Source organism: Alosa pseudoharengus, unplaced genomic scaffold (assembly GCF_046254945.1).
Source record: "Alosa pseudoharengus isolate Yale_2024_CS ecotype anadromous, Long Island Sound unplaced genomic scaffold, YU_APseudo_1.1 YU_APseudo_1.1_scf_16, whole genome shotgun sequence".
NCBI lineage: Eukaryota > Metazoa > Chordata > Actinopteri > Clupeiformes > Clupeidae > Alosa > Alosa pseudoharengus.
The window spans coordinates 12,494,389-12,507,150 of NW_027468630.1; the positions used below are offsets into that span (position 1 = coordinate 12,494,389).

General features: G+C 43.2%; 1 protein-coding gene across 1 annotated transcript in view; it reads left to right on the forward strand.

The window, feature by feature from the left end:
* slco3a1b (solute carrier organic anion transporter family member 3A1b) overlaps window positions 1-9,202 on the forward strand; it is a 14,617-nt gene extending 5,415 nt beyond the window's left edge. Inside the window, exons 3-10 of the mRNA XM_076288097.1 lie at window positions 2,222-2,320; window positions 3,781-4,038; window positions 4,634-4,798; window positions 5,852-6,050; window positions 6,639-6,774; window positions 7,133-7,305; window positions 8,381-8,445; window positions 8,826-9,202. Of these exons, the coding sequence (XP_076144212.1) occupies window positions 2,222-2,320; window positions 3,781-4,038; window positions 4,634-4,798; window positions 5,852-6,050; window positions 6,639-6,774; window positions 7,133-7,305; window positions 8,381-8,445; window positions 8,826-9,202 (1,472 nt within the window). The remainder of the gene's footprint in view (window positions 1-2,221; window positions 2,321-3,780; window positions 4,039-4,633; window positions 4,799-5,851; window positions 6,051-6,638; window positions 6,775-7,132; window positions 7,306-8,380; window positions 8,446-8,825) is intronic.
* The last annotated feature ends 3,560 nt before the right edge of the window (window positions 9,203-12,762 follow it).

Below are 12,762 nucleotides of genomic sequence, written 5' to 3' on the forward strand. Positions count from 1 at the left end.
ACACACACACACACACACACACACACACACACACCATGTATAACATGTACACTGCAGGACAAAGTCACTGTTTGTGCTTTAGCTAAGCTTTAGCTTTAGAGAAAAGAGAGTTAGAGAGAGAGAGAGAGAAGAGAGAGAATGCAAGACTGGCCTATTTTTTATACCATGTTTGGAGGGAAACACACACTCACATACCTTCTCAACTGTACAATTGGGAGTGGGTCTGGAAAAGGTTAATTGACTTACGACTTTCAGCAGGGGCGTAACTAGCAGTGAAATTACAGTTTTTTTCAATTGTTTACACACAATTTTGAAAACCGGGTTCTTTTTTTCAAAATATAATCACAATTATCCAAACACCACACTCAATTTACATAATTCATACTAGATTGTTTGCAAAATGACACACTTCAGTCAAAACATATCACACATTTGTGAAAATGCTATTAGTTTTAATTTAACTAACACAGTCCTCAATGATCAGACACTATTGCAGCCAGTTTCACACTGCTGTGATAAATAAAAAACACATTTGTAATAAAAACTAATGTTAGGAAATAGCATGTGCTAGATTTTTGGCCAGACATTGTTATGTAAGGGACAATTTAGATGACAAAAAAAATAGTGACAAACCCACAACATTCATGATTAGTTTGAGATATAGGGAGAATGTACACAAATAGGCCTACTATAAACTTACCAAGCACTGAACAACACTGATGCTGCAGCCTGAATATTTCAAGTATTTATTTCAATACAGTATTTCTCACCATAATCAGTTACAATAATCAACCAACAATGAAATCAAAGAAACAAATAAAATCTGTAGACAAATAAAAATTACTTTTTTATTAAAAGTACATACACTTTGACTTAAAAAACTACTGTAAAAGCTGCTGCCTTTTATAGTACACCTGAGTGCTGCGTTTTCAAATTAGCACATGTTTTGTGGAAATCACACCTGGTGGATGTGGTTATCCAATTCGTTCGTTAGTGTGGTCATTGGCAATCCTGGGCTTTGTAATGACAAGGAAGTAACCTCACAATCCTTATCTGTGTCTAGGTGTGAAAATGTGTGTAGAGTTTTAGAAAAATCGTTACAAACATGTAGAAATCTTGTAAACAAACGTTTTAAATGCAGTTGTTTACTCAATTCCAAAGAAATACATGTCCATGTCAGATTAGCGATTGTATTTGCATGCCCGTGTTTTAGGGACATTGGAAATGGGGTTCAATGGCCTCTTGGCCAGACGGACCTGCAGAGGAAATCCCAAATTGCCGAAAGGATTCCCAGGCTATAGAAAACATGCACACCATCACCAAATTTTAAATTCTTACTCTAAGGTCTCAAGCTGAACATTCATTTCAGAGTAATATTACATATTACACCTCCAATAGAGTCTGTTACATTATAATTCTGCCTTTGTTTTTATCTACTACATGCTATGTGTTAGCCTAGAAATCTAGACGCACCCTAGCGGCAGCTGCCAGGGCTAGTCTAGCAACTCTCCGTTGGCTTGTGAGCTCGAAAAATTAAACTTCTATCAGGCCAATCAAATCGTGTATAGAGTCGTTAGGCGGGCTTAACATAATGATTGATGGCAGAGTTGCAATGGTTTGGCTTGAATTCCCTGCTACTTGAAAACAAAAAAGATGGATGTGGCTGTTGGCGAACAGCATGACACGAGTTAAGCTTTTTTTAAGTTGGCAAAAGTTTGAACTAGCCAACTAGCTCCGCTGGTGGGAAAACGCATGGGACTCATAGCGCTGTCCTATTGCGTGCAGAGGTAATTTGAAAGACAACCGATTATCCTGCCCCTCGGACTGAGCACTACGAACGGTGAGTGCCCAGACCCTACATTTTAATGTGGGTCTGGCTCATCAGGCTAGCTATGTGTAGCTCACCTTGTGAATTACTTGATTCAGATAGAGCAGAGCAAGCACATGACATACCATAATGCCTTTACAGACAACATGATATGTTTATTTGGATGAAATATACCTTACAAATATTCCTTCTACAGTAATTTCAATATTATATTATAATTTTACTTCTGTTTAACCACCATTGTGTGTGTGTGTGTGTGTGTGTGTGTGTGTGTGTGTGTGTTTTCTCTCTGTGTGTGTGTGTGTCCTGTGTGTGTGTGTGTGTGTGTGTGTGTGTGTGTGTGTGTGTGTTTTCTCTGTGTGTGTGTGTGTCCTGTGTGTGTGTTTGTTACAGGTATCCTGTTCTCCACGCTGGTGTTTGGCCCTGCGTGTGGGTTCATCCTCGGCTCCTTCTGTACGAAGTTCTACGTGGATGCCGTCTTCATAGATGCCAGTGAGTGGGCACCGGCCAGGCATTATGTTAATCACGAAACCCTCCACACCTGAACTATCAAATAAAGGTCACCTCAGCAGGCACAGTGAATAGACTTCTGAAGTTCGCCTACAAAAAAGAACCAAAACGGCCATCTTTGCCCATATAAGGAGATCCGGTTGTTAATTGAAGCTAACTACCTATGGCAAGTTGCATTGCAAGTTAGCTCTGGGGTAGCAAAAATCTAAGTGTGCCACCTTCACGTACCAGAGATCACAGTATCCACTCGAAGGCAGAAGACAAAAGTGTGTTCAGGAAAACGTTTTCCCATAGTATCAACTGTTATGTCAGTGGATTAATTCCTGAACAGTTTTTTCCAAGTGCTGACTAAAATTCAGGGCATAACTTTAGCAGAGCAAGTGCTCAGGGATATTGCACCCAGGAGCCCACAGTGGAGAGTTGGTGCTCCACCCCTCCACCCTGTACAATTTAATTACAGTTTTATTCAGCTCAAACACCAGTAATGACCCAGCAGGCCTTGATAGTGAATACAATTGTTGTTACTGAAACGGGCAGTTTGTCTTCCAACAGGAAGTAAACATAAAATTCAGTTTTTAAATGAAAAGTTAGTCTATTACAGATACCAGTAAATCACTGAATTACTAAACCACCTCCTTGATTCATTTAAGAACTATGAAATTATGCACACGTACAACACAGTGACTGTAGGGTTTGAAAAAAATAATTCTCATTTTTGTTAGGGTTCTTTGAGTAGTTATTATGAATTCAGAATTCTGCCATGCAACAAACTCCTACACCTCACTTCTGCCAAGAACACCCTGGTCTGAAGCGGGAAGAATCTTTGGGTTTTAATACCAGCCTTATGGCTGTAGCTATCCCTTTCACCCCAGAGGAATCCGGACTTCTAAGGAAATCTAAGGATCCAAATGATAGGATAGTGCATCAGGCCTACCTCACCTGTGCTACAGGTATCCGAATGATAGGATAGTGCTCCAGGCCTGTCTCACCTGTGCTCCAGGTACATCAGGCCTATCTCACCTGTGATCCAGGTACATCAGGCCTATCTCACCTGTGCTCCAGGTACATCAGACCTATCTCACCTGTGCTCCAGGTATCCGAATGATAGAATAGTGCTCCAGGCCTGTCTCACCTATGCTCTAGGTACATCAGGCCTGTCTCACCTGTGCTCCAGGTACATCAGACCTATCTCACCTGTGCTCCAGGTATCCAAATGATAGGATAGTGTTCCAGGCCTGTCTCACCTGTGCTCCAGGTACATCAGGCCTGTCTCACCTGTGCTCCAGGTACATCAGACCTATCTCACCTGTGCTCCAGGTATCCGAATGATAGGATAGTGTTCCAGGCCTGTCTCACCTGAGCTCCAGGTACATCAGGCCTGTCTCACCTGTGCTCCAGGTATCCACTCTCCACTCACGTGTGGCTTTGCTCCCTGTGCGCAGGAGAGGTGGAAATCACGCCCGATGACCCACGCTGGATTGGCGCCTGGTGGGGCGGCTTTATCCTCTGCGGCTTCTTCCTCTTCCTCTCATCGCTCTTCATGTTCGGCTTCCCGCAGTCGCTCATCGAGGGCCCGGAGAGCAGCGGCAGCGAGAGCCAGCAGGCCATGCTGCCCGCTGAGCTGGCGCAGGAGTACGAGGGGCACGCCGCACATGACCTCAACCTCAACAGCGGCCTCACCTGCTGCCAGCACCTGCAAAGTGAGCGACCGTCATGGGACATGCTACAAAACAATGCTACGCTAAAGGCTAGTTCATTAGGATAATTGGCTACAAAGAGTGATACAGCTGAGGGAGACAGAGTCAACTCTGCAGACCGGACAGCTCGTAGTGTCCATCCCCAACCAGCAGTCTACCTCTAGTCCTTATACCAATAATCTACCTCTAGTCCTTATAACAATAATCTACCTCTAGTCCTGATACCAATACATTCTCAATCTACCTCTAGTCTTTATACCAACACATTCTCAATCTACCTCTAGTCCTGATACCAATACATTCTCACTTAGATCCCAGTCTACCTCTAGTCCTTATACCAATACATTCTCAGTTAGATCCCAGTCCTAATTTGCTTTACATGTCAGTTTTACTCACTTACTAACTGAATAACTCAAAACTATGAATCACAGTTAGTGTGAGCTGACTGATTTTGCAGCATGTCATAGCTCAGATATTTAACCATTTACTACATTTATCTTCTAATTACACTTAAACTAGTACCAGATCTTTGGTCTTACTCAGTTTCCATTAACAAGACCTTAATGTTTCTCTCATCTCGTTCTCTGTCTTATTTCAGTCATCCCCAAGGTGACAAAGCACCTGTTGTCCAACCCTGTGTTCACGTGTGTGATTCTGGCTGCGTGCATGGAGATCGCCGTGGTAGCAGGATTCGCCGCCTTTCTAGGGAAGTACCTGGAACAGCAGTTCAACCTGACAACCTCGTCAGCCAATCAGCTACTGGGTAAGCTGTGAGGGGCTCTGTGGGTGAGACATCTCTGAATACTGGAAACAAGAAAAATGATGATTATACACAGTATGCACCAGGCATGGCCCTGTCATCAATAATGTCTTGCATTTGGAGGGAGTCACATGAGTTTTCAGATGTTGGGGTTAATGTCCTATCCTAGCATTTGAAGAATTAAATCTTTATGTTTCCTCAGATTTCTACCATCTAACCACTAACAACAAACACACACACACATACACACACACACACACACACACACACACACACACACACACACACACACATAGATGTTTTCCACTTTATGAACATCCACTGAGACAACCAGATATTGCATGCACACACTCCTCTTGTTTTTCCTCTCTCTCACACACACAAACACATGACACACGTGCACTTGACCCACATTATCTAGCTCAGCAGTGGATGAGGATCTTATGCCTGTTAGATTTATCCCATAGACCCGTAACACTACTGTTGGGGCACCAAGCTTCATAAAATGCATTTGCTTTTCATGTTTGTTTATGAATGTTTTGTGACACATCCATGCCAGCTTCTTTATGTATGGGGGAAGGGTGTTGTGCTCTAGCAAGTTTACCTTTGTGCTTATATCTTGTCTGTAGCAGCCGTCTTGTGTGTGTGTGGATATTGAGCTTTAGTAAGCACGTTTGTTTTTTCGTTGTTTGTTTGTCCTGGTTGCAGGTGTGACAGTGACATGTGTGTGTGTGTGTGTGTAGACAGCTCTTTAGTACAGGCTTGTCATGGCCCTACAGAGCAGGCATCAAAACAAATACCTGTTCTGGGCTTCAGAAACAAGGTTGCTTTTATCTGTGTTTATTTATTTGTTTGCCCAGAAACAAGGTTGCTTTTATCTGTGTTTATTTATTTGTGCTTTTATTTGTGTTTATTTATTAGTTTGCCGTTGTCCTGTCAGAGAGCTTGAGAACTTTGCTTCTGGAAATGTTATTTTTATTCATCCTGTCTTTGCAAGTATTTTTGATTAATTTGCATTTGTTTGTTTGTTTGTTTGTTTGTCTGTCTGGGGCGCAGGCATGACGGCCATCCCGTGCGCGTGCCTTGGCATCTTCCTTGGGGGTCTGCTGGTGAAGCGCCTAGACCTGTCAGCGCTGGGGGCCATCCGACTAGCCATGATGGTCAATGTGGTCTCTACCGCCTGCTACGTGTCCTTCCTCTTTCTGGGCTGTGACACGGGGCCCATTGCCGGGGTCACCGTTGCCTACGGAAACGAGTGAGTCATCATCAGCCCCTCATCCTGCTGCCAGCTCAAATGTTCGCGAGTACAGGCTGTGCCCTCTGACGAAGGGAGCTTGACGTGTGACCTGAGGTGGCAAATGAAGTTATCAATCTAGGGGGGGGGGGGTGTCAGAATCTTGGCTAGAAAGATGACATGCGGCCCTGGCCTGAGATCCAAAGTCGTAAAGTAGGCTCACAAGAAAGGGAGGGAGGAAGTTGCAATGCCAGAGAGATGTCCTGGCAACGTGGTCGATAGAGATGTGCTGTCCTAGATGTGCCTGGTCTGTCAGGCACTAAGTATTTGAAGAAATGCATGCCATGTGGCGTTCTGATCTAAGTTTTTTGATGAATAATTTGAGGTGTGCCATGCTTTTGAGGAATCTGCTATGCATCCAAGGTCACACAGCCACATATCCCTTCTGTTGAGCCCTAGAAGGAGTCTGCAGGGTTTTAGGTCTGTGACTACTATCCAGAGTTGTTGCTGGTTGTCTTGTCTCAGTGGATGTTCATAAAGCTTAAAACATCTATGTGTGTGCGTGCGGTGTGTCTGTGTGTGTGTGTGTGCGTGTGTGTGTGTGTGTAGGTCTCTGGGCACATGGCAGAAGGCTGACGCTGCGTGCATAAGCGGCTGTGACTGCTACACCACCTCACTCAGCCCAGTGTGTGGATCCAACGGAGTCACCTACCTCTCCGCATGCCTCGCTGGCTGCACCAAACCAGTGAGCCCACACACACACACACACACACACACACACACACACACACACACACACTCTCTCCGCATGCCTCGCTGGCTGGACCAAACCAGTGAGCCCAAACACACACACACACACACAAGCAAACATACACAACCAGACATACACAAACACACAATCCATAACACAGACATTTATACATGAACAAATGTACTCGAATACATTGTGTACAATACAATCAAATACAGATACCCACACCCTATCTCAAACGCACCAACACACACAATATAATACATCACATATATTATTATTCAAGTTGCACGCCCACACTGATGGCTGCCGCTCTGCTTCTTCCCTGCATCTTCCCTCATCTGTCTCTCAGGACCTGATGGGCTGCAGGTGCATCTCCCGTGGCAACAGTGTGGGCACAGCTTTGCCGGGGAAGTGCCAGAGTGCAGGTTGCCAGCGGGCATTCCTCACCTTCCTGGCGGTGGTGTGTGTCTGCAGCATGATTGGAGCCATGGCCCAGACACCCTCTGTCATCATCCTTATCAGGTATGAACACCATCATCATCTTTATATTGTCGTCATCATCATCTTCTTCTTCTTCTCCGTTATTATCATCATTCTCACTTATGTTGTTGTTTTCATCACCATTTTATTGGTCTTCTTCATCTTTATTATCACCATTGTGAACATCGTCATCTTTTATCACCATAGTGAACATCATCATCATTATTATCACCATAGTGAACATCATCATTATTATCACCATAGTGAACATCATCATCATTATTACCACCATAGTGAACATCATCATTATTATCCCCATAGTGAACATCATCATATTTATTATCACCATAGTGAACATAATCATCATTATTATCACCATAGTAAACATTATCATTATTATCACCATAGTGAACATCATTATTATCCCCATAGTGAACATCAACATCATTGTTATCACTATAGTGAACATCATCATCCTTATTATAACTATACTGAACATCATCATCATTATTATCACCATAGTGAACATCATCGTCATTATTATCAGTATCTTTCTCATCACACATCAGTAATCATAATCTTCATCATCAGTATAATCACTGCCATTGCCTTCAAGACTACTATTAGTTACATCTTTCTCACCACTGTCTACACAGTGGTCTTCATTATCATGCCGTTTGCCATCACTAATGTTTTCACAAATCATCCAGCTACCCACCTATCATGTTTATTCTAACCATCACCATCATCATCAGAATCATTGCCGTTGTCATGATAAGTATTATCACCGTCATGGCTATCAGTCCATCAGTGTAGCTCTTCATCATCGTCTTCCTCATTAGGTAGTGTCCCTGACATCCACCATGTCCATCACTGTCAGTCACTGCTAAGGATGTCCTCATGAAGCCCACCAGTCATCTTCATCAGGTACTGCTGACTCTGTGCATCAGTGAGGTGAATATGTGTGATGACATTATGTACAGCTGTGGCTGTCAATACCATGTAGGTAGGATGCTGTTCACAGGTAGTCTGTAGCAGTTAACATGTAGTTTGTAGTTTGTAACTATTGTGTCATAGTGGCACAACCAGCTTGTTTATATTTATTCATGTCTCTTAGGACTGTGAGCCCAGAGCTGAAATCCTACGCTCTTGGAGTTCTGTTCTTGTTGCTACGGCTACTTGGTAAGTAATTTGATATGCATCTCTGTTATGTTCTGTGTGTCTGATGACATCACATGTTATTGTGTTGCAGATTTATAAATGCAGTTTGGAAGTATGACCTATTCTTCTCCTCTCCTCTTTTCTCTACTCTTTCTATCCTCCTTGTATTCACTCTTCTCTCTACCTACCCTTCACACTCCTCTCCACACTACTCCACTCTCCTCGCTTCTCTACTTGTTCCACTTTTTTATTCTCATGAAATTTCCTCTCATCTCATGCAATTTCTCCTCTCTTTTTCTCCTTCTTTTTTCCTCTCCTCTCCTCTCATCCCCCTGCCCCCACACCTCTTCTTTTATCCTCTAATCCCTTCTCACCTCCACCTCTGCTCCACCTCTTCCCAGGTTTCATCCCTCCGCCTCTGATCTTTGGCATCGGGATCGACTCCACCTGCCTGCTGTGGAGCCACGCGTGCGGGATGCGCGGTGCCTGCCTGCTCTACGACAACGTCACCTACCGCCACCTATACGTCAGCATCGCCATCGCGCTCAAGGCCAGCGCCTTCGTCCTCTACACCATCACCTGGCTCTGCCTGCGCCGCCACTACGACCGCTACATCCGCAACAACGAGGGCTACCTCACGCCCAGCCAGCTGTTCGCCTCCAACGTCACGCTCGACAACCTGGGCAAGGAGATCACGCAGAACCCCGTCAACCGCACCAAGTTCATCTACAACTTGGAGGACCAGGACTGGAACGACAACATGGAGTCTGTCATCTAGAGAGGAAAAGAAAGAAGAGAAGAGAGGAAGGAAACAACGTAGACAAGAGAGAGAGAGAGAGACTGGGCGGGGAGGAGATGGGAAGAAGGAAGAATAGCAGTGAGGAACGCAGGAGATGCAGGGAATGGAGAGATCAGAAGGAGAGGTGGCATGAGCACAGGAGGGACGAGGAAGGAGGAGCAGAGGACAGGTGAGATCAGGAGACAAAGAGAGAGGAGACACCATAGCCCCTTTACACAGCCTCTCTCCCCTTCACCCTCATTCATCTCCACCCCACCCCCCTCTTTAGTGTGCAGAGCAAGGCTCCTGACATGAAAAGAATGATGATTGGATGCTTCTACAAAAGGCTAATAATACCCAGAAATGAGTGACTGGCCACTTAGAATACACTAAAATAACATTAATCCATGGTACTCAGAAGAGAGAAGGCTGTGCTTATATATTCAGCATGCTGGTTTTAATACTCTTTTCAAGTAATGACATTGATGTTTCTCCCTTGAAAAGTGAAGCATCTGAAACACAATTGACTAACATCAGAAACGTTCAAAATTGGCATCACACTTCAAAATTGCCTCCCTGTGGGAAAAATCCCTGTATCCAGTTCATTCTCTTCTACATTCTCCCTGTCTTAGTTTCCCACGGTTTGGAAGGGTTAACAGTTCCTTTTCTGCTCCTCCTTCCCAAAACATCAGAGGGGTGTCATCTCGCCAAGGAAATTGAAGTCTGTTAGGCCAAAAAGGAACAGAAACAAAAAAAACTTTGTATGCATCTTTCCAAAACAATGTTAATTATTTATTTGTGTATAAATTATTTTTTCATGAGTGTATGAATGTTTTTGGAGAGTTACAGCTTATCCCTTTACTTACTTGAATACGGAGAGTATTATTGGGAGTATTGTCAGGAGTATTTTAATATAATTCTGAGTAGTAGCAGTACACAGGGTTTGTACTATTGATAGATTCTGCTCTGAAATGAATTTTGATTAGTCATATTTACTGATTTTCAGGTCATTTGTGATCTTTTTACTCATGCTGAAATAAGCTTGTTTTTTATTTACTTTGTAAATCAATGCAGTACATTTTTTTGATTGTGTGAAATGATGGTAGTTCTGTAGAGTGACAGAAATAGTTGCCTACATTGATGTATGTCATGGAGATTGTTATTGGAGATCCCTGTAGTTTCAGGGTTAGTTTTGCCCCCGGTGGAGATTGAGGGTCAGATGAATCCCTCTCAAATCCCAGCCTGCATCCCAAGAGCTGAACGTTCTCAGCTGATCTGTGGTCTGTAACGCAGAAATATTTATTATGTAGAAAGAAATCTGTTGCATCCCAGGCATTATATTATTCTAAAATCTGTTTGTAAATCAAGTCCCCATCGTGAATGGTTATTATTCACTGGAGAGCTGGCAAATCCTATTGTTGCCAATACTTTGTCTTCTACCCAGTGTTCAAGTTTATGTGCAGAATCAGGAGGTACCACAAGGCAAGGATCACTTCTGATACAAATCTGATAACAGTAAAGGGTGAGACCAGAATCTTCAAGACAGCAGGCACAGACAATTCACAGACAATATTAGACTGATAGCCACAACCTGTAACTGGATAGGCAGCCAGGTTCTACCTAGAGTCTAAGATTTTACAGAATATTCGTGTAGGTTAAAGGTGCAGTCTGTGATTCTTATCCTATACATGTTTTGTCAAATTATGGCTAGTTGTCTGTAGAGCGTTTTCATTAAAAACATCCTGCATTTGTACAGACATGGCTCTGTAAATGGGAAACATAGTGGCTTGGACTGAGGCCTAAATAATCCCAGCCAATCACATGGTGCTTTAGGAGCATGATAGGAGAGGGGTGAAATTTAATTGGCTATTGAAAACGAATGTGAACAACCTACTGCAAAATTCAAATTTGAATTTCAGACTGCATCTTAAAGTTGATAAAACAGTGGAGTGACAAGACAATCCTAGTAGAGACATTTGTGGTACAGGACCTGTTGTCTTACCTGAACAGTTTTCCTGCAAGAGGGTTTTATGCTTCCTTTTGTTGTTCCTTTGACCATATTCACATGGAGAGAAATGTCCATCATCCCTCTTACTTCTTGAGTTCAACCCTGGTTCCCTGTGTTTTGAGACTGATGTTGTTGACAGATTAATAATTTTCCTCCCTCACTTACCGTGAATCCCATAAAGAGCATGTGACTGTTCCCAGAGAAAGGGTTTAACATGGTCCTCAGCTGGAGTTTGGTATCCAAGATGCTTTGTTTTTATTGAAGTGAATTGGGGTATAATATTGTAGGCCTACTGAGCATAAGCTTAGTTAGTTTATTGTGGATCTGTTGTTTAGTATGATGTAATACTGACGCAGAGGCTATTTTTTTTGTTTTCTAAAGGGTACTGAACGTGGGTTTTAGAGTGGAACTCAATGGTGGTTTAGCATGGTGCAGAGCCAGAGTTTAGGGGGGAGTAGTTTGTGGCTGAGAAGGCATGTTTGCTTGGTTACCTGCCTGAAAAGAAAATGCTGTTCTTGCTTGAATTTGCTTGTTAATGCTGCCAAATCAGATATAATGGTATATTTTATTTCTAATCCAGTAGTTTTCTGTAGAACGCTGTTAAATACATGTGGCCAGCACCGCTGGAGCTAGCCAGCGCCAACTCGGATCCAGCCTACGGGACAACAGGCGGCTTTCTGTATGCCCCCTGACTAATTGGACTGATGTCATAATTTGTACTTTGCTGTCTGTGTAAATATTACCATGCCATGAAAGTGCCAAAGTGACTTCATTTAAGTGTTCTAGAAAGTTCTCCCCACGAGGACATGGTTTTTACAATGCTGGATTTGTGTACATATATAAGATGATATATTTAATTGTTATGTAGACTTTTGTGATACCCTCAGATATCAGTACTGTACATAGTGATGGCTAATAATTCTATTCTATTTAGAATGTAGTAAATAGCGAAGCTGTGGCTTTTTTTTGCAGGTGAGCATTAGTGTCTATTCCACTCTCGTCTGGTAGGAGTAGTGTACTAATGAGTGTGTGTCTGCGTGCGTGTGCGTGTGTGTGTGTGTGTGTGTGTGTGTGGTCCGGACTCCCATCCTGTGCCTGTATTGTTGATCATGTGCAATCTAAAGCGCTGCTGTGTCTGTTTGCCGCTCCTGCAGGAAAGCCGAGCTGCTCCTGCTGGGTGAAACAGCCCTTACATGAAACATAACGTATGCGCGCGCACACACACACACACACACACACACACACACGCACACACACAAAGAGCAGACTGTCTTACTGCTTCTACACATTTAGAAAACACAAACACAACACACACACACGAACACAGAGAGAGCATACTGTATTACTGCATCTACATATTTCTACTGTAAAACACACACACAACCATTTTACAGCTTCTTGTGCTCACACACACACACACACACACATACACACACCAATGAGGCATTATGGTATTAGTCTGCTTATCCCTTCTGTTTCTTGACAAGACAGACATACTTACACACGCATAGATACACCCTATACAAGTGGTCAAGCCCTTGTGTTGTGTGCC